Source organism: Chiloscyllium plagiosum, unplaced genomic scaffold (genome assembly GCF_037043375.1).
Source record: "Chiloscyllium plagiosum isolate Xiang-an unplaced genomic scaffold, Cpla_swu_hap1 HiC_scaffold_6, whole genome shotgun sequence".
NCBI lineage: Eukaryota > Metazoa > Chordata > Chondrichthyes > Orectolobiformes > Hemiscylliidae > Chiloscyllium > Chiloscyllium plagiosum.
In genome coordinates, this window is record NW_028270144.1 from 55,717,753 (window position 1) to 55,738,601 (window position 20,849).

The window sequence follows — 20,849 nt, forward strand, 5'->3', positions numbered from 1 at the left end:
CTTGACCTGTAAGGGTGGACATTGCAACAGTGGGAAAGAACATTGGTCACAGGCCCATGCAATGTAGAACACAGAGGTTGCTTATTCCCTGGCCATCCTACAGCATTGACTGTCTCTGTATCTATCCCTCTTGACATCATACCTTCACAAAAAGGAGGAGTGAAACATTAGAAATGTTGAACAAGGAGGGTCAAATGTGTCAGTATGACCCAAAAATGTCATGTATATACACTGTTACTCCTGCTTCCAGATAGTGCAGTAGGGTCTCAGTGCAGACTTGCACTAATGGAGCTCATCTGTGGTCATGAAGAGCTGCCAGATGGTTCTAAGGTGCATTTAATGTTGACATAGGAGAACCTCACAAACACATGACAGTTAACACCAAGCAACTTTAGATGCAAAGTAATAGTGATGTACAGGTATTTTTCACAATGCCAACACTGTGCTCTCAATAGATTTTCTTCTTTCCCTCCCTCCAACCATGTTTTAGTGCACTTCCTAGTTCTATGCTGGAGTGGAGGTACTCTGCTGAGAAGTGGCTCAATGGACCTTGGCCAGAGGCAAGGTGACCTTCCTCAGCTTGAACTTCCGTTGGAGTGGAACTTCCAGTTCTCAATACTTTTGGCATTTTTGGTGGGATGGAGAGCTTTTAATCTTGGCAAATCTGTGTCATAGTACTACATATTTACTAGTTTTTTGCAGTGAGGTTCCTGTAGATGTACATTCAAAGGAATAATAAACAGAATTATATTTTAATCCTCCAGTAATTTACTGCTTTGCTAAAATTGTCTTTGTTTAGAATTATGTTTACAGTTACAAACTAATTCTTACTAATTCTTCCTATTTTCACAGATTATGACATTTACAATCCTCTGTTAAATTACTGATTCACTTATTACTTGTTAACAATTCACATTCAACAGCTTATCAATTTTCTAAACGCATTTACTGCCAAGCTTTGAATATTACTTTAATCAGTGCAAACCTGCAAAATTCTGTAATAATTGTTGCCTCAGAATAAATGGGGTTATCAATGACTTAGTGTTTTAATAACACAAATCTCACCTATATCATTGTCATCCATCGGAGCAGGCACTGGTTCTGAGGGAATATTTTCTGAGAGAGGAAAAAACACTATGATAAGTTTTCTTTCAACATTTGTCTTATGATGACATTACTGAAACCAAATCATGTCTATTTTCTTGAATGGAATCTTGTCTCAATAAGGCAGCAGTGTATTGTGCAGTTTCACATTACTTTGAAAATATATAAGACAAGTTTTGAAAACATCGGCATAGCTATTACACTGTAGTATGGTGAGCTTTTTACTATGTGTGAATTTTATAGCACCCCGTTATCTTGTGATGAATCTTTCAAAATAACATTGATTGGTGTTTGACAAAGGCAAATTAAGAATTCTTGAATCTCTCTCGCTTCCTTGTACTTTGATGGAGAAATTTGATCAACAGCTCTCTTGTGAGAGAGCCGCAGACATGGACAGCAACCTTCTAATTAATGTAGTTTGGACTGGAGCTCAAGTAGTACCAAGTAGGCTGCATAATAGGTATTGGATTAGTGGTGCTGGAAGAGCACAGCAGTTCAGGCAGCATCCAACAAGCAGCGAAATCGACGTTTCGGGCAAAAGCCCTTCACCAGGAATAAAGGCAGTGAGCCTGAAGCGTGGAGAGATAAGCTAGGGGAGGGTGGGGATGGGGAGAGAGTAGCATAGAGTACAATGGGTGAGTGGGGGAGGAGATGAAGGTGATAGGTCAGGGAGGAGAGGATGGAGTGGATAGGTGGAAAAGGAGCTAGGCAGGTCGGACAAGTCCGGACAAGTCATGGGGACAGTGCTGAGCTGGAAGTTTGAAACTAGGATGAGGTGTGGGAAGGGGAAATGAGGAAGCTGTTGAAGTCCACATTGATGCCCTGGGGTTGAGATGTTCCGAGGCGGAAGATGAGGCATTCTTCCTCCAGATGTCTGGTGGCGAGGGAGCGGCGGTGAAGGAGGCCCAGGACCTCCATGTGCTCAGCAGAGTGGGAGGGAGAGTTGAAATGTTGGGCCACGGGGCGGTGTGGTTGATTGGTGCGGGTGTCTTGGAGATGTTCCCTAAAGCGCTCTGCTAGGAGGCGCCCAGTCTCCCCAATGTAGAGGAGACCGCATCAGGAGCAACGCATACAATAAATGATATTAGTGGATGTGCAAGTAAAACTTTGCTGGATGTGGAAGGCTCCTTTAGGGCCTTGGATAGAAGTGAGGGAGGAGGTGTGGGCACAGGTTTTACAGTTCCTGCGGTGGCAGGGGAAAGTGCCTGGATGGGAGGGTGGGTCGTAGGGGGGGCGTGGACCTGATCAGGTAGTCAAGGAGAGAACGGTCTTTGCGGAAGGCGGAAAGGGGTGGGGAGGGAAATATATTCCTGGTGGTGCGGTCTTTTTGCCAGTGGCGGAAATGTCGGCGGATGATTTGGTTTATGTGAAGGTTTGTAGGGTGGAAGGTGAGCACCAGGGGCGTTCTGTCCTTGTTACGGTTGGAGGGGTGGGGTCTGAGGGAGACGGTGCGGGATGTGGACGAGATGCGTTGGACGGCATCTTTAACCACGTGGGAAGGGAAATTGTGGTCTCTAAAGAAGGAGGCCATCTGGTGTGTTCTATGGTGGAACTGGTCCTCCTGGGAGCAGATATGGCAGAGGCGGAGGAATTGGGAATACGGGATGGCATTTTTGCAAGAGATAGGGTGGGAAGAGGTGTAACCCAGGTAGCTGTGGGAGTCGGTGGGTTTGTAAAAAAGATCAGTGTCAAGTCGGTCGTCACTAATGGAGATGGAGAGGTCCAGGAAGGGGAGGGAGGTGTCAGATGGTCCAGGTAAATTTAAGGTCAGGGTGGAATGTGTTGGTGAAGTTGATGAATTGCTCAACCTCCTCGCGGGAGCACGAGGTGGCGCCAATGCAGTCATCAATGTAGCGGAGGAAGAGGTGGGGAGTGGTGCCAGTGTAATTACGGAAGATCAACTGTTCTACGTAGCCAACAAAGAGACAGGCATAGCTGGGGCCCATACGTGTGCCCATGGCTACCCCTTTGGTCTGGAGGAAGTGGAAGGATTCAAAGGAGAAATTGTTAAGGGTGAGGACCAGTTCGGCCAAACGAATGAGAGTGTCGGTGGAAGGGTACTGTTGGGGATGTCTGGAGAGGAAAAAACGGAGGGCTTGGAGGCCCTGGTCATGGCGGATGGAGGTGTAGAGGGATTGGATATCCATGGTGAAGATGAGGCGTTGGGGCCGGGAAAACGGAAGTCTTGGAGGAGGTGGAGGGCGTGGGTGGTGTCTCGAACGTATGTGGGGAGTTTCTGGACTGGGGGATAGGACAGTGTCGAGGTAGGTAGGGATGAGTTCAGTGGGGCAGGAGCATGCTGAGACAATGGGTTGGCCAGGGTGGTCAGGCTTGTGGATCTTGGGAAGGAGGTAGAACCGGGCAGTGCGGGGTTCCTGGACTATGAGGTTGGAAGCTATGGATGGGAGATCTCCTGAGGTGATGAGGTTCTGTATGGTCTGGGAGATGATGGTTTGGTGATGGCTGCCTGCCCCTAGTGAGGGTACTAAATATGCCTCAGGACCAGTGGAAATAGGCCTTGCCTTTGAATTTTGCATTATACTGGAGCATTAGCAGATTGTGACCCAACGTCATGACACAACCAAGTTTTCCATGTGCTGAACTACTGATTGCATGTCTTCAAGGAGATGCCAAAATGAGAAGACTGGGAAAATTGAGTGACTGCTTGAGTTTTGGTGTCATGTTAACAAAGGATTGAATTGCTAGCTTTTCTGCTTAGCTGATACATACATGTGGATGCCCGAAAAGAAAGGAATGCATACATTGCAAAATAAAAGTCTCATCTCGGGCAAAACCAAAACACAAAATCAATTAAAAATTCAAGAATAACCTCTAAGAATCCCTACAGTGTGGAAGCAGGCCATTTGCTCCATTGAGTCCACACTGACCCTGCAAGCAGCATCCCGCCCAGACCCATCCCAATACCGTGTAACCCTGCACATTTAGAATGGCCAATTTACCTAACTTACACATCTTTGGATTGTGGGAGAAAACGAGAGCACCTGGAAGAAACTTACGGAGACACAGGGAGAATATGCAAACTGCACGCACAGTCAACAGAGGATGGAATTGAAACTAGGTCCCTGGTGCTGTGAGGCAGCAGAGCTAACCACTGAACCAAGATGTTAAGTCCCTTGCTAAATTATTGAAGTCAAAGGATTCTTGGTATAATAGCTTATGTTAAATATTCATAATTTTGAACTGTAGTCACTGTCATAATGTAATTAAGTAAAATCAAAAATTGCTGGAAAACTCTACAGGTCAGACAACATATTTGGAGAGAAAAAGAGATAATGTCTTGGATTTTTATCCTTAAGTTGAGCAGTGAGAGTCAGAAAAACTCCCAGCTCACCCAACCCACTAGAGGAGAATGTGCAAAGACGATTTTCAACATGGGGGCAGAAAGGAAAGTGGGCGAGGGGAACAATTGTGAGCTGGAGGATACGAGTGGACTTCTGTCAAACCAGCCAACTGGCAAAGAGTACCCCCTACCCCTATACCTTTGTTTTAGGATGATATATTGATGTGGATAGAGAATTAGGTAAAAACAATGACTGCAGATGCTGGAAACCAAAGTCTAGATTAGAGTGGTGCTGGAAAAGCACAGCAGTTCAGGCAGCATCTGAGGAGCAGTAAAATCGACGTTCCGGGCAAAAGTCCTTCATCAGGAATAGAGAATTGGATAATAGTTTGGATAGAAAATTGGCAAATTAACAGAAAACAGGGAGTTGGGATGAATGGATCATTTTCAACTTGGCCAACTGTTCCCAGTGGAGTACTAATATGATAAGTCCTGAGCCTCTTAAACAAGATTGTTATAATCCATATCAATGATTTGGCTAAAGCAATTAACTTTATTGTAGCCAAATTTGCTCACAATGCAAGAAGAGGAGGAAAACAAATGGTTTGGAGTTTATTTAAAAATTTGCAAAGGGATATAGACAAGTTAAGTAACGGAGTAAAAAATTGCCAGATAGAGTATAACATGGGAAAATGTGAATTTGCTCCATTTGGCTGGAAGAATAGAAATGCGGAATATTATTTCAATAGGGAGTGACTCCAAACTACTGCCGTACAGAGGGAATCTGGATTTCCTTGCACATGAATTAGATAAGATCAGTATGCAGGTACAGCAAGTAATAAGGAAAGCAAATCATTTTTTTAATGCAAATGGAATGGAGTATAAAAGTAGGGATATTACAATTGTACATGGTAATGATGAGGCTACATTGCAGTCCACATGCATTGGAATATATTCAGCGAAAGTTCACTTGACTAATTCCTGGGATAAGGGATTTATCTAGTGAGGTAAGGTATAGATATGAGCTTATATTTATTACACTTTAGAGGAATAAGAGGTGATCTTGTGGAACACGTAAGATTTCAAGGTAGATGGGGTAGATTCTGTGATAATGCTTTTCTTTTTGGAGGAATCTAGGACTAGTGGGCAGTTTGAAAAAACAAAGTCTCCCATTAAAACAGACATGAGAAGAGATTTCTTTCCTCAGAGTTAGTCTTTGAAAATGTATTCCACAGAGAGCAGTGAAAGCTGGGTCATTAAATATATTCAAAATGGAGTTAGATTTTTGATCAACAAGGAGTTGAGGTTTATGTGGGAGCATCCAAAAAAGTAGAGGTAAGGCCAGTCAAAGTGAATAGTGGAGCTAGTTTGATAGAATAGTAATTTATTGTCACTTGTATTTAGAAAAATACAGTGAAAAGTGTTTAAGTCACAGTATTCTAGTGCCATTTTAATTACAGAAAATATTTTTTAAAAATAATTAAGACAAAGTTCATCGTTTGTTCCCTTCACGTCTCATGGGTTTCTGAAGAGGCTCCGGGACACCGCTGCCAAAACCAATCCTAAGGTTGCCATAGCAAGGAGGAACAGCGCCTCTACCGTTGCAGCAGCCCCCTTATTGCTGCTGCAAGGATTCCCAGACTGGACCCAATGTACTGCCACCACCAAAGCTGCTACACTGATACCACTGCAAGGAGGAATGGACCAGACCCCCCCATGTATAGCTGCTGCTGATGCCCCGCCATATCACCACCACTGAAGAGATTGCATCATTGCCAGGAGGAAGTGTGGAACCACCAAGTCACCAATGCTGACGCCCATCTGCCATGGCCATGAGGAACAGACTGGGTGTACCACGCCACCGCTGCTGCTGAAACAGCCCATCACTAATGTTTTCATCCACCGTAGCCACAGAAAGCAGACAAGATGAAGTTTGTTATGCAACATAAATGAAGAAATAAGAAAAACGATGGCCTGGTGATCGGGAGTGGTTGGACTCTGAAACCTGAACACTCCCTTACCTGCTGCTGATGATAGGTTAAATGCCTACTTCTGCTTTAATTTATGTTTCTGTGTTCTTTGCCATGAATATTCATTCCAGTTTCTTGCTTGAAGGAAAAAGCAGGAGTAAGCTAAAGGTACAATTGAGAAGGGAAATAAACTAATGCAGAATAATAAACAACTATAAATGAATGATTTTCCAAGCTGAAGAGTTACCTTTGTAGCTTGGGTGGTATTGATAACTTCTGAGAGTCCACTGAGTGATGGTGACGTGTATAAGTATTGGTGACATGACTTTGGATGAATTGTGTGATGGGTATGAGTTTGGATATGTTCATTGTGGAAAGTAGGTGAACTGGATGGTATACTTTTGGATGAGCTGGATGATGATACTAAAATTGGTTGAGACATACAGCATTAGTTTTACTGATGAGAGTTATCTGAACGTGAAAATTGGGAGCATAGTTAGGAAGATGTGAGTTTAATAAACCTGAATTATGAGAGATCTAGACTCAGGTTCTTTGGGTCTTGTTAAATGTTCAGGCAAGATTTCTTAGTAACTGTTAAATTGTGATTAGTAAGTTTGCAGTTGACACAAAAATTGATGGGTGGTAAATAGTGAGGAGGATTGCCTTATTACAAAGAAGCTATAGAAATGCTGGTCAGATGTAGCTGATCAGTGACAAATGGAATGTAATCTGGATAAATGTGAGATGATGGATTTGTGCAGGACTAATAAAGAATGGGAAAACGTGATGAACAGTGGGACCCTGAAAAGAATTAAAGATCAGAGGGTCCTTGATTTGCATGTGCATGTGCATTGGTCCCTTAAGGAATCAGGACAAGTAGATAAAGTGGTTAAGTAGGCATAGGGAATACTTTCCTTTGTTAACCGAAGCTTAGAGTTTAAGAACAGGGAGTTTATATTAGAACTGTATAACACATTGGTTATGCCTAACTAGAGTTTGTGTGAAATTCTGGAATCCACATTACAGGAGGGATTTGATAGAACTGGAGAAGGTGCAGAAGAGATTTACCAGGATGTTGCCTGGGTTGGATAGTTTCTTTTAAGACAGATTGCTCAGATTGGGATTGTTTTCCTTAGAGCAGAGGAGATTGAGTGGGGACGTGATTACGATATATAAAATTAGGAGAGGCATAGATAGCGAATACAGGAAGAAACTTTTCCCCTTGACGGAAGAGTCAATAACTGGGAGTGTAAGTTTAAGGGAAGGTGCAGAAAGTTTAGAAAAGATGTGAAAAAGCTTTTTCACCAAGAGGGTGATGGGAATCTGGAATTCAGATTTCTGTCAGGGTGTTAGAGGCAGAAATCCTCACTGCATTTAAATGATATTTACATAGGCACTTGCAATGCCAAAGCAGTGAAGGCTATGGGCCAAGAACTGGAAAATGGGATTTGAATAGTTAAATGATTGTTTTTGACTGGCGTGGGCACAATGAGCTGAAGAGAATTTTTCTGTGTTTTAGGACTCTGACTAATTTTTTTATATTGTACAAGATAGTAAGGCTATGGAGTAGAAGGCTCTGAGCATTACAGTCTAAACTTTCAGCAGAACACTAACACATGACCATTGAGGTCATAGTGATGTATGGGGTAGGCAATGGCCTTGTGGTATTATCGCTAGACTTATTATCCAGAGATCCAAGTAATGTTCAGGAGATCTAGTTCAAATCCACCATGGCAGATGATGGCATTGGAATTCAATAAAAAATAAATCTGGGATTAATAATCTAAATTATGACCATGAAATCATGATAGATTGACTGAAAAGCCTATATGGTTCACTAAACTCGGTCAGGGAAAGAAATCTGCTTTCCTCGACTGGTCTGGCTACATGGGACTCTTAATTGCCCTCCGAAATGGTCTAGCAAACCATTCAGTTGTACGATTCGCTACAAAGTCTCAAATAAATTAAACCAGATGGATTACTTGGCATCGATCAAGGCACCAGAAAAGGCAATGGCAGAAACAGCCGTGTCAACCCTGCAAAGTTGTCCTTACTAACATCTAGGGGTTAGTGCCAGAATGGAGAGAGCGGTCTCAAAGACTAGTCAAGCAACAGCCTGACATAAGGTACGATTCCATGAGTTTGACTATAATGTCCCAGACACCACCATCACCATCCCTGGTGATGTCCTGTCCCACTGGCCGGACAGACCCAGCAGAGGTGGCAGCACAGTGGTATACAGTCAGGAGGGAGTTGCCCTGGGAGTTCTCAACATTGACTCTGCACCTCAAGTCTCATGGCTTCAGGTTAAAAATGGGCAAGGAAACTTCCTGCTAATTACGGTGCACCTTCCTCCCTCAGTAGCTGAATCGATATTCCTCCATGTTGAACAAGACTTGGAGGAAGCACTGAGGAAGGCAAGGGCACAAAACGTACTCTGGCTGGAGGATCTCAATGTCCTCCACCAAGAGTGGCTCGGCAGCAGTAGTATGGATCTGGCCGATCAGGTCCTAAAAGGACATAGCTGCTAGGCTGGGTCTATAGCGAGTGGTGAGGGAACCAACAAGAGGGAAAAACATACGTGACCAGCCTGCTAGCTGCAGATGCATCTGTTCATAACAGTACTGGTAAGAGTGACCACCGCATAGTGCCACGCAACACATAAGGACTATCACCATGCTAAGTGGGGCAGACCTTCAACAGATCTAGTAGCTCACAACTGAACATCCATGAGGACTGTGGGCTATCAACTGTGGCAGAATTGTACTCCAGCACAATTTGTAACCACATGATCAACCCTGGTTCAATGGAAAGTGTCAGACAGCATGCCAGACACAGCAATGGAAATACCTGAAGATGAAATTTCAATCTCTTGAAGATGCCAACAAGGACTATTTACATGCTAAACAGCATAAGCAACAAGTGACAGTGGATTATAGGTTTACTCGCTGAGCTAGAAGCTTCATTTTCAGATGTTTCATCACCATAATAGGTAACATCTTCAGTGAACTTCTGGACAAAGCTTCGTCTGGAGACTCACTGAAGATGTTACCTAGTATGGTGATGAAACGTCTGAAAATGAACCTTCCAGATCAGCGAGCAAACCTATATCCAGAATGTCAACCTGAGCTACAAATTCTTCTCAAAACTCTCTAACAAGTGATAGAGCTAAGGAATCCCACAACTAGATCTGATCTCTGGAGTCCTGCCACACCCAGTTATGAATGGTGGTGAGCAATTAAATAATTCACTGGAGGAGAAGGCTCCACAAATGTCGCCATCTTTGCTGTTGGCAGAGCCAGTCACATCAGTGCAAAAAATAAGGCTGAAGCTTTATCCAGAAGAGGTGAATGGATGATCCATCTTGGCCTCCACCAGTAGTCCCCAGCCTTACAGATACTAGTCTTCAGCTAATTTGATTCAGTCCAAGCAATGTCACGAAACAGTTAGAGACACTGGATACTGTAAAGGCTATGGGCCCTGCCAATATTCTGGCAATAGTACTGAAGATTTATGCTCCAGAACTTGCCACTCCCCTAACCAGTACAGTTATAACACTGGCATCTTCCTGACAATGGGGAAAATTGCCCAAATATGTCCTCTATACAAAAATTAGGACAAATCCCAATTGACTAGAAACTTAACTGGACTCACTATATAAAAACAATGGCTATTAGAGCAGGTCAGAGGCTAAGAATACTGCAGCAAGTAAGTCATCTCCTGACTCCCTAAAGCCTATCCACCCTCTACAAGGCACAAGTCAGGAGTGAGATGGAATACTCCCCACAGTGCCTCTAACAATGTAAGCCATGTGGATCTCACAGAATGAGTTCTCTGACTAGGTCTATTACTCTGGTCCAATAGTGAGCCCTGGCTAACAGATACAAACAGGATTGTCAGAGTTTCTGTTCACTCTAAATAAGCCTAAATCAGTGTCAAGGACTCTCCACCTGTAAATGAAGGGTGACTTGGTAACGGGATTCTGGCCTCTATGGGGTTTATTTCAATCTCCTTTTGGTCCCAATACATCTTATTTCATGAGTGAGCAATGAAGTTGTTGTGAAGATTGAACTCTAGCTCCACAAAAACACAAACAAACAAGAATATGTTGCCATTGACCATTAGTAGAAAAGTGATACCAGTCACAGCCACTGAAAGTGTGCTAAATTTCACAGTAAATATTTAGATAATATTTGGGAGATAATTTTTATTTCTATACAATTCACTCCTCTCTGTCCCAGAAGTGCCAACAATGTACAGTTCTGCAGGTATCACTTGCTTACAAGAATATTGCCTACACTTCAACTGTTAAAATTTTAAAAATATTGGTCAAACAAACATGTTGACACGGTGGCACAGTGGTTAGCACTGTTGCCTCACAGCGCCAGAGACCTGGGTTCAATTCCCGCCTCAGGCGACTGACTGTGTGGAGTTTGCACGTTCTCCCCGTGTCTGCGTGGGTTTCCTCCGGGTGCTCTGGTTTCCTCCCACACAGATGTGCAGGTCAGGTGAACTGACCATGCTAAATTGCCCGTAGTGTTAGGTAAGGGGTAAATGTAGGGGTATGGGTGGGTTGCGGGTCGGTGTGGACATGTTGGGCCGAAAGGCCTGTTTCCACACTGTAATGTAATGTAATCTAATCTAATCATAATCTAACCTAATCATGTTGAATATTAGGTGTTAAAAATAGGAAACTAAATTTAAAAAGAAAGATTTGCATGCAAAAAGTTTCTTTAACAAATGCAGAACACCACTTTGCCACAAATATAATAATTTTAGGTATTGACACAGTTGTAGTGTAGGAATTACAATCAATTTGCCTACAGCAATCCCTTACAAAAAGTAATGTGAACATAACTACTAAGCTGTATCTTGTGCAATTATTTAAGGATAAAAATTGGAAAGCATGCTAGATGTAATTTTCTTACTCTTCTTCAAAATAGTGCCATGGGACTTTTGGCATCCACAGAAGAGGTGACCATATTTCCAATATTTAGAACATAGAACAGTACAGGCCCTGTTGTGCTGACTTTATATCCTACTCTAAAATCAAACTACCTCCATACCCTTCAATTTACAATCATATATGTGCCCAAGAGTTGTTTAAATGTCCCTAATGTATCTGACTCTACTATCACTGCATTCCATGCACCCACCACTCTGTTTAAAAAAAACCCTGACATCTTCCCCGAACCTTCCACCAATCACATTAAAATTATGCTTCCTTGTGATAACCATTTCTGCCCTGGGAAAAAGTCCCTGACTATTGACTATCTATGCCTCATCATCTGGTCACCTCTCACTCTTCTTCACTGCAAAGAGAAAACCCTGGCTCCCTCAAGCTTTTTTCATAAGACATGCCCTCCAGTTGAGGCAGCATCCTGGTAAATCTCCTGTGCACTCTGTAAAGCTTCTACATCCTTCCCATAATGAGGCAACCAGAACTGAACACAATATTCCAAGTATGGTCTAACCATGGCACTATAGTGCTGCAGTATAACCTCATGTTTCTTAAACTCAATCCCCCTGCTAATGAAAGCCAACACACCAGATTGTGTTTTTTGTAGTAGTAACAAGGAGGATTATGGAGGACCGAGCAGTGGACATGATCTACAAGACTTCAGTAAGGTGTTCAACAAGGTTCTTCATGGTAGACTGCTTAGATCTTACGGAATACAGGGAGAACTAACCAGTTGGTACAGAACTGTCACAAAGGTAGAAGACAGAGGGTGATGGTGAAGGGTTACTTGGCTTTTCCTTCACACCTTTCTTAAATAGTGGCACTATATTCGCTAACCTCCAGTTTTCCAGCACCTCATCTGTGACGATCAATGACACAAATATCTCAGCAAGGAGCCCAGCAATCACTTCCCTAGCTTCCCAGAGTGTTCTAGGGTACACCTGACCAGGTCCTGGGGAATGATCTATTTATGTGTTTCAAGATATTCAGCAACTCCTCCTCTGTAATATGGAGATTTTTTGAAAGTGTCACCATCCAATTCCCCACATTCTATATCTTCCATGTTCTTCTCCACAGTAAACACTGATGCAAAGTACTCGTTTAGTATCTCCCCCATCTCCTGCAGCTCCACATATAGGCTGCCTTTCTGATCTTTGATGTGCCCTATTCTCTCCCTAGTTAACCTTTTGTCCTTAATGAATTTATAAAAGCACTTTGAATTCACCTTAACCCTAATTGCCATAGCTATCTCATGTCCCCTTTTTGTCCTGTTGATTTACCTCTTAAGTATACTCCTACTGTCTTTATACTCTGCTAAGGATTCACTCGATCTCTCCTGTCTATACCTGACATATGCTTCTTTTTTTTCTTAACCAAAACCTCAATTTCTCTAGCTATCCAGCATTCCCAACATCTTTTCTTTCATCTGCCTTTCCTTTCATCCTAATAGGAATATACTGTCTCAGGATTATGAACTTAATTGAGTTTTTTGAAGAAACAACCAGGAGGATTGATGAGGGCAGAGCAGTGGACGTGATCTAAATGGACTTCAGTAAGGCGTTTCACAAAATTCCTCATGGAAGACTGGTTAGCAAGGTTAGATCTTATGGAACACAGGTTGAACTAGCCATTTGGATACAAAACTGACTCAAAATGTAGAAGACAGAGGGTTACTTTTCAGACTGGAGGCCTGTAACCAGTGATGTGCCACAAGGATCGGTGGGAGGATCCACTACTTTTAGTCATTTATATAAATGATTTGGATGTGAACATAGTTAGTAGGTTTGCAGATAACACTAAAATTGGAGGTGTGGTGGACAGCGAAGAGAATGTTACCTCAGAGTATAATGGGATCTTGATCAGATGGGTCAATGGGCCGAGGAGTGGCAGATGGAGTTTAATTTAGATAAATGTGAGGTGCTGCATTTTGGAAAGGATAGGATTTATCCACTTAATGATAGAGTCTTGGAAAATTTTGCTGAGCAAAGCAACCTTGAAGTGCATGTTCATAGTTCCTTGACAGCGGAGTCACGGATGGACAGTTTAGTAACGAAGATGTTTAGTATACTTTCCTTTATTGGTCAGAGCACTGAGTATCAGAGTTAAGAGGTCATGTTATGGCTGTACAGGACATTGGTTAGGCCAGTTTTGGAATATTGTATGCAGTTCCTGTCTCCATCCTATCAGAAAGATGTGAATCTTGGAAGGGTTCAGAAAAAGGTTTACAAGAATGTTGTCAGGGTTGGAGGATTTGAACTCTAGGGAGAGGCTGATTAGACTGGGACTGTTTTCCCTGGAGCGTCGGAGGCTGAGGGATGACCTTATTGAGGTTTATAAAATCATGAGGGGCATGGAAAGGATAAATAGACAAGGTCTTTTCCCTGGTGTGGGTGTGTCCAGAACTAGAGGGCACAGGTTTAGGGGGAAGAGGGGAAAGATATAAAAAGGGAACCAAGGAGCAACTTTTTCACGCAGAGGTATGTGTATGGAATGACCTGCCAGAGGAAGTGGTGGAGGCTGGTACAATTGCAGCATTTAAAAGGCTTCTGGATAGGTATTTGTATAGGGAGGATTAGAGGACCAAATGCTGGCAAATGTGACTAGGTTAGGTTAGGATATCTGGTCAGTATGGGCGAGTTAGACCAAAGGGTCTGTTTCCATGCTGTACATCTCGAAGACTCTGACATCATATACCTTCTTAACAACCTGGGTGGCAACTTGGGTGGCATCTTTGAGGGATCTATGGATGTAGACCCCAAGATCCCTCTGTTCCTCCTCACTGCCAAGAATGCGGACTGCTTTTAACCCTGTATTCTGCATTTAAATTCGACCTTTCAAAATGAGTCACTTCACACTTTTCCAGGTTGAACTCCATCTGCCACTTATCAACCAGTTCTGCATCTTGTCAATGTCCCATTGTAACCCTTAACAGCCGTGCAAACTATCCATCACTCCACCAACCTTCATCTCATTGGCAAACTTACTAACCCATCCTTACATTTTCTCATCCAAATCATTTGTAAAAATCACAAAGAGCAGAGGTCCCAGAATAGATCCCTGCAGAACACCACTGGTCACTGAGCTCCAGACTGAATACTGTCCATTTACTACCATGCTCTGCCTTCTATGGGCCATCAAATTCTATATCCAGACAGCAAAACTTCCCTATATCCCACACTTACTTTCTGAATGAGCCTACCATGGGGAACCTTATCAAACATCTTTCTAAAATCCATGTATTCCACATTCACTGTTCTATCTGTCAATGTGTTTTGTCACATCCTCAAAGAATTCAATAAGGCTTGAGAGGCATGACCTGACCTCAAAGCCACGGTGACTATCTCTAATCAACCTATGGTTTTCCAAGTAATCATAAATCCTGTCTCTCAGAATCCTGTCCAATATTTTGCTCATCACAAGCATAAGCCAGGCAGCATTCAAGTAGCAGGAGAATTGACATTTCAGTCATAAGCCCTTCATCAGAAAGCCCTTGATGAAGGAAACCTCTTCTACCTCCTCCCTGATTTGTTTTGAACCATCTAAACCCTGGAACATCTAATCATTCCTACCTCTGTAATATCCAAGTATCCATAATGGCCAAAACATCATAGTTCCAAGTATTGATCCATGCTCTAAGTTCATCACCCTTATTCCTGATACTAGTTGTGTTAAAATTGACTCACCTCAACACATCATACTGACTGCAAATTTGCCCTATCAAATGACTATCCCTCTTCACAGACTCACTGCATGCTGGATCTGGCTGTACTCTAGCCACTCCATCCTCTGATCCATAGCTCTAGTTCCCACCCCCCTGCCAACTAGATTAAATCCAAAGAGCTCTAGCAAACCTCTCATCCAGGATATTGGTACCTCTCCAGTTCAGGTGAAACCCATCCTTGTACAGGTCCCACCTTCCCCAGGAGGTATCCCAAATGGTCCACATCCATGTAGGATGTAGCTCTCCATCCCACACCAGCACTGCAGCCACATGTTCAGCTGCACTTGCTGTTTTTTCCTAGCCTCATTAGCCTGTGGCACCAATAGCAATCCTGAGATTATTACTTTGCTCATCCTGCCTTTTAGCTTCCAACCTAACTAATTATATTCTCTTTCAGGTCCTCATCCCTTTTCTTAGCTATGCCATTGTTACCAATGTGTACAATGACTTCTGGTTGCTCCCCCTCCCCCTTAAGAATCCTGTAGACTTGATCCAAGACATCTCTTGACCCTGTCACCTGGGAAGCAACATACCATCTGAGAGTCCTGTTCGCAACACAGAATATTTATTATAAGAGTCAAGAGCAGAAAAGAAGTGCAATTTCCTTCAGATGGTAGATGTATCAATTCACATGAGTCAGAAGACAGTTGGCTGAACAAGGCAATGTCACTAGGATCAATTCCAGGAGCTGGTTGGAGCACCGGAAAAGGCTTACTGATTGTATCAGGCTTTCAAATCAAGGCAGCTAGAGAGGAAAGAATATGCTACAAAAATACACTATTTCAAATTACTATTCCTACTTCAGACATCGGTAACTGTATAGTTAGCAGGATCTACACAGATTCATATACTCAATGCAGGAACAAATGCAAAACAACGGACCATTCAGGAAATAGTTTGCTGGAAGACAGATTTGCAATCTGACTCAATTAAAGGACTTTAGTGGCCCAGCCAAAGTAAATATATGATATGTTCACCTACAATTTCTGAATTTATTGGATAGTTCATGTGAGAATTATTATCATAGACCGCAGATGATGGTGGAGAAAACCTCCAACTTCTGTGTAATTCTTGTGGATGGCATTGATATACTGCACCAGTATGAGTGTGTCTCGTTTGACACTGAATTAGGGTCTTGTTGCAAGATTTTTGTGGCTTCAGTAATAGCATCTTTCAGCAATGCTGATACCAGTGCCATATAGATGATGGACTCCACTAAATCCTCCACTTAGGACAGGCTGAGACACCAAATAGTTAAGGGCGCCAGCCATATTTGGAACAACAGCTTGCTTTCCTGGAGGTTGTTGAAAGCATTGATCTATAACTGAAAGCAGGGTTACCAATGAAGGTTTAACACATTATCCAATCCTGGTGTGACAATGTGCCCTCATCCCCTAAACCAATCCCTGTCCTGGTATCGGAGAGACGTTGCTACAGAATGGCAGATTTCGTGGAGGAAATAACAGAAATAATTTCATGGCTGGAAATTTGTGAACTTTGCAGGTGTTCTGTCACTGAAGCCAAACTCTGCCCGGTTCTCCCTGCTCCCCAAGATCCACAAGCCCGATTACCCCAGCTGACCCATTGTCTCCACATGCTCCTGCCCCACCGAACTCACTTCTTCCCACCTTGACACCATTCTTTCCCCTTGGTCCAGGTACTTTCCATCTACATCTAGGAGACCAACCACACCCTCCACTCTTTGGAAGCATCCAGTTCCCTGGTTCCCAGTGCTTCATCTTCACTATGGACATGCAGTCCTTATACATGTCCATTCTCCACAATGACAGTCTATGGGCATTGGAGAGTTTCTTCCTCTTTAACAGATCCATCCAGTCCCCCTCCACCAATACCTTCCCTGCTTTTCCAAATTACTCTTCACCCTCAATAATTTTTCCTTCAACTCTTCCCATTTCCTCCAAATCCAGGAATTGGCATGGGCACTCACATCGGCCCTAGCTATGCCTACCTCTTTATCAGCTACGTTGAACAGTCCCTCTTTGGCACATACACAGGTACTGTTCCCCAGATCTTCTACTGCTGCATCAACGACGGAACTGGTGCTGCATCCTGCACTCAGGCTGAACTGGAGCAATTCATAGACTTAGTCAACAACTTCCACCCTGCCCTCAAATTCACTTGGTCTATCTTGGATATCTTCCTTCCCCTCTCCCCACCCCCACCCCCACCTTCTTGACCTCTCAGTTTTCATCTCCTGTGACAGTTCACGGACTGACGTTTACTATAAACCCACAGATCCCATAACTACCTGGACTACACCTTCTCCCATCCATAACATGCAAAAACTCCAACCCATTTTCCCCAATTCCTCCATGTCCATCACATCTGTTCTGATGAGGACAAGTTTCACTCCCAAGCATCCTAGATGTCCACCTATTTTAAACAACATGCTTTTCCCCTTCAGTCATCCAGACAGCCCTCCACTGCACCTTCTCTATTCCCCATTCCACTGCTCTAAACAATGCCCCCAAAACATAGAAAAGACAGAGTCCCCTTGTCCTCACTTTCCACCCCATTAGTCTCTGCATCCAACATATCATCCTCAAACACTCGCCAATTCCAACTGGACACCACCACCAAGAACATCTTCCCCTCCCCAATGGTCTGTCTTCTGAAAGGACTATTCTCTTCATCACTCCTTTATTTGTGCCACTCTCTCCACCAACCTGCCTCTCTCCCCCGGTATATTCCCTGGCAACTGTAAAAGATACAAAACCTGGTGGCACACCACCTCCCTTACCTCATCCAGGGCTCCAAACTGTCCTTCCAGGTGAAACAGAGGTTCACCTGCTTTTCCTACAACCTAGTTTGCTGCATCCGGTGCTCCCGAAGTGGTCTTCTCTACATCAGTGAGACCAAACATAAACTAGGGGAATATTTGGCCGAGCATCTCAGCCGGGCCCATAAGGGCCAGCTTGATTTCCCGGTCACCGTCCATTTCAATTCCCCTTCCCACTTCCTCTCCGACATGTCCATCCTCAGTCTCCTCAATCACACCACAAATCAGACCACAGATTGCAGGAACAATACCTACAGCAGCCTACAGCCCAGAGGACTCACCATTGAGTTCTCCAATTTCAAATGACCTTTGACTCATTCCCTGAACCCCTCTCCAGCCCTGCCTCATCCCTTCCATTCTTCCTACTGACCTTTCCTTCCAGCTACCAACTGGATTTACTCCTCCCATCGACCAACCAAGTCGTACCCACCACCTGTATTCACCTATCACTACCTCACCATTCTGACCCTCTCCCCACTCATAACCCCTCCCTCCCTTTATCTACAGCTCCCTCTACCCCCACCTCCATTCCTAAAGAAGGGTTATGCCCAAAGTATTGAGTTCTCCACCTTCAGATGCAGCCTGGCTTGCTGTGTCCTTCCAGCCTCCTGCCTATCTACACTGTAACCAAACATGGCAGGATGCAATATGAGCACACCTCAGTGAATGTTGGGATTTGGGACTGTATTTAGTTGTGATAGCCAGTTAAGTGTCTGTCACTAAGTGTAGCTGCCATATTGATGGGGGCTGCCTGCTTGTCGAGAGCTGCTAGTTCAATCAGATGGCCAGCAGCTAAGCAGCAAATTATGGTCAGTGCTGGAATGTCACGTTATGGGCACCGTTCAGGAGGATCTCATTGAGGGAAGGCAGTGTCATTGCCATGGGAGCAGCAAGCCCTTCCTGAAATGAAGATTTCATTCCACTGGAATGTTGTCAGAGTTTCACTGGATATTCCATTGTGCATGACGGTAAGCTCCTACCACTGGCAGATAGCCAGCAAATGTGGGAAGATACTTAAGTGGCACAACTGCACTCTGAGTGAATGTCAGGTTTGCCATATTCCTACACTGATAAAGTAGCATGACTGCAAAAGCATGCTGGTTCAGTGGTGAGCGCTGCTGCCTCAAAGCACCAGGGACCCAAGTTTGATTCTAGCCTTGGGAGACGGTGTGGAATTTGCACATTTTTCCCATGTCTGCGTGGGTGTCCTCCCAAGTGCACCAGTTCCCATCCACAGTCCAAAGATGTGGAGGTTAGGTGAATTGGGCAAGCTAAATTGCCCATAATGTTTAGGGATGTATAGTTAAGGTACATTAGTCAGAAATGTAGAGTACTAGTGTAGGGAAATGGGTCTGGGTGGGATACTCTTCAGAGGATCGGTGTGGACCTGTTGGGCGAAATGACCTGTTTCTACACTATAGGGATTCCATGATAAACATACCTTCACTTAGGAGCATGTCAGCAATCTGATGGATTCCAATGTGGGTTAACCAGTTGCTCAAAGCTGTAGACGTCCAATTTTCACAGGGTTCCATGCCTTTTATTGATATAGGAAAACCAGCCTAAAACAACAGAAATGCCATAGTGACATTAATCCAATAGAGTTATACAGAACAGAAAGAGACCCTTTAGTCCAAGGTGTCTGTACTCTTTTATCAGTTAATTTATTATAGTTTAAAATTTTCCACATTCATACAAATTGTCCTATATTATTTCATATTTATGATTTTTTAATTACTTCAATCTTTACTGCTTCAGGCATTCAGGATATTCGGAGAGATTCAGGAAACAGCTAATGTAAACTTGCCCCACAAAATATCATTATTGATGACACAAATTACTGAGATCTGTGGCCACAAAGGTATTAGTCAAAGCACGCAGAGCAGCAATCATGGATCTCCTGACCCCTGTCTGAGTGTCCACTGCAGCACTGAAACATTGACTGACATGTGCCTGTACTGCAGTGGAAATTGAGATAATGACAACCAAATGCTGCATCACATTTTCGGTCCTCAAGTGCTGACATGGTTTTGGACTTCACTTCTATACTAGAAAAGAAGCTACGAGAGGAAATATCGAGGCTCCGAGCACACATTTTCACTGCTCCTTGGGTATGGGAGTGATTCTAGAAGACAAGAGCCTTACAGTTGTTGAACCCATGTTCAAATAAAGAAGTGTAAGCCTAACAAAACTAATGGCTTAAAGACGCATGCCAGTCATGCTGAAATTTATGGGGAAAAGATTTGTTGGAATATTCATACAAGCATATGAATTAGGAGCAGGGGTAAATAGTTTGGCCTCTCTAAACTGCTCCATGACTGTTACCTCAAATTGATATTTCTGTCTACCCATAATAAAGTTTGACTCCCTTATTAGCCAAGTATCTACCTATCTCTACGTTTGGAGATGCCAGTGTTCGACTGGGGTATATAAAGTTAAAAATCACACAACACCAGGTTATAGTCCAGCAGGTTTAATTGGAAGCACACTAGTTTTTGGAGCACCCCTCCTTCATCAGGTGATTGTGGATCACAATTAAACCTGCTGGACTATAACCTGATGTTGTGATTTTTAATTTTATCTCTACCTTAGAATTCAGTCCATTATTCTCTCTGGGGAAGAGAATGCCAAAGATTCATGACTCTTTTCTTGATTTGGATAAGGCGTTGGGCAGTCTGCCCACTGTTGGGCTTATTGAGGCTTTCTAATTGGCCACATAAAGGCCTCAGCCCCCTCTGCCAAGCGTTGTTGTTGGACTGGGGTGCACAAGGTTAGAAGTCACAATTATAGTCCAATAGGTTTATTTGAAACCACAAGCTTTCGGAGCACTCCACCTGACGAAGGAGCAGCACTCTGAAAGTTTGTGATTTCATATCAAGCTGTTGGACTATAACCTGGTAACTATGGTCAGAAGTCACATGATAAGATTGTCAGAAAAATCCATCTGGTTCACTAAAATTGAAGATGCTGGAATCCAAACTAGACAAACAGGA

At 43.4% G+C, this 20,849-nt stretch overlaps 1 protein-coding gene and 1 long non-coding RNA gene across 5 annotated transcripts in view; one reads left to right on the forward strand and one right to left on the reverse strand.

Moving 5' to 3' along the window:
- Positions 1-20,849, reverse strand: part of LOC122550565 (angiomotin-like protein 1) — a 260,953-nt gene that overhangs the window by 219,927 nt on the left and 20,177 nt on the right. For 3 of the 4 annotated variants that reach the window (XM_087988017.1, XM_087988018.1, XM_087988015.1), the window contains exons 2-3: positions 19,298-19,418; positions 1,066-1,116 (exon numbers count right to left, since the gene is read on the reverse strand). In XM_087988017.1, coding sequence (XP_087844143.1) covers positions 1,066-1,116; positions 19,298-19,391 — 145 coding nt within the window. In that variant the 5' untranslated portion in view covers positions 19,392-19,418. The remainder of the gene's footprint in view (positions 1-1,065; positions 1,117-19,297; positions 19,419-20,849) is intronic. The other variant, XM_087988016.1, reaches the window with a different exon arrangement.
- LOC122551132 (uncharacterized) overlaps positions 1-20,849 on the forward strand; it is a 79,843-nt gene that overhangs the window by 34,233 nt on the left and 24,761 nt on the right. The gene's annotated exons all lie outside the window — the stretch shown is intronic.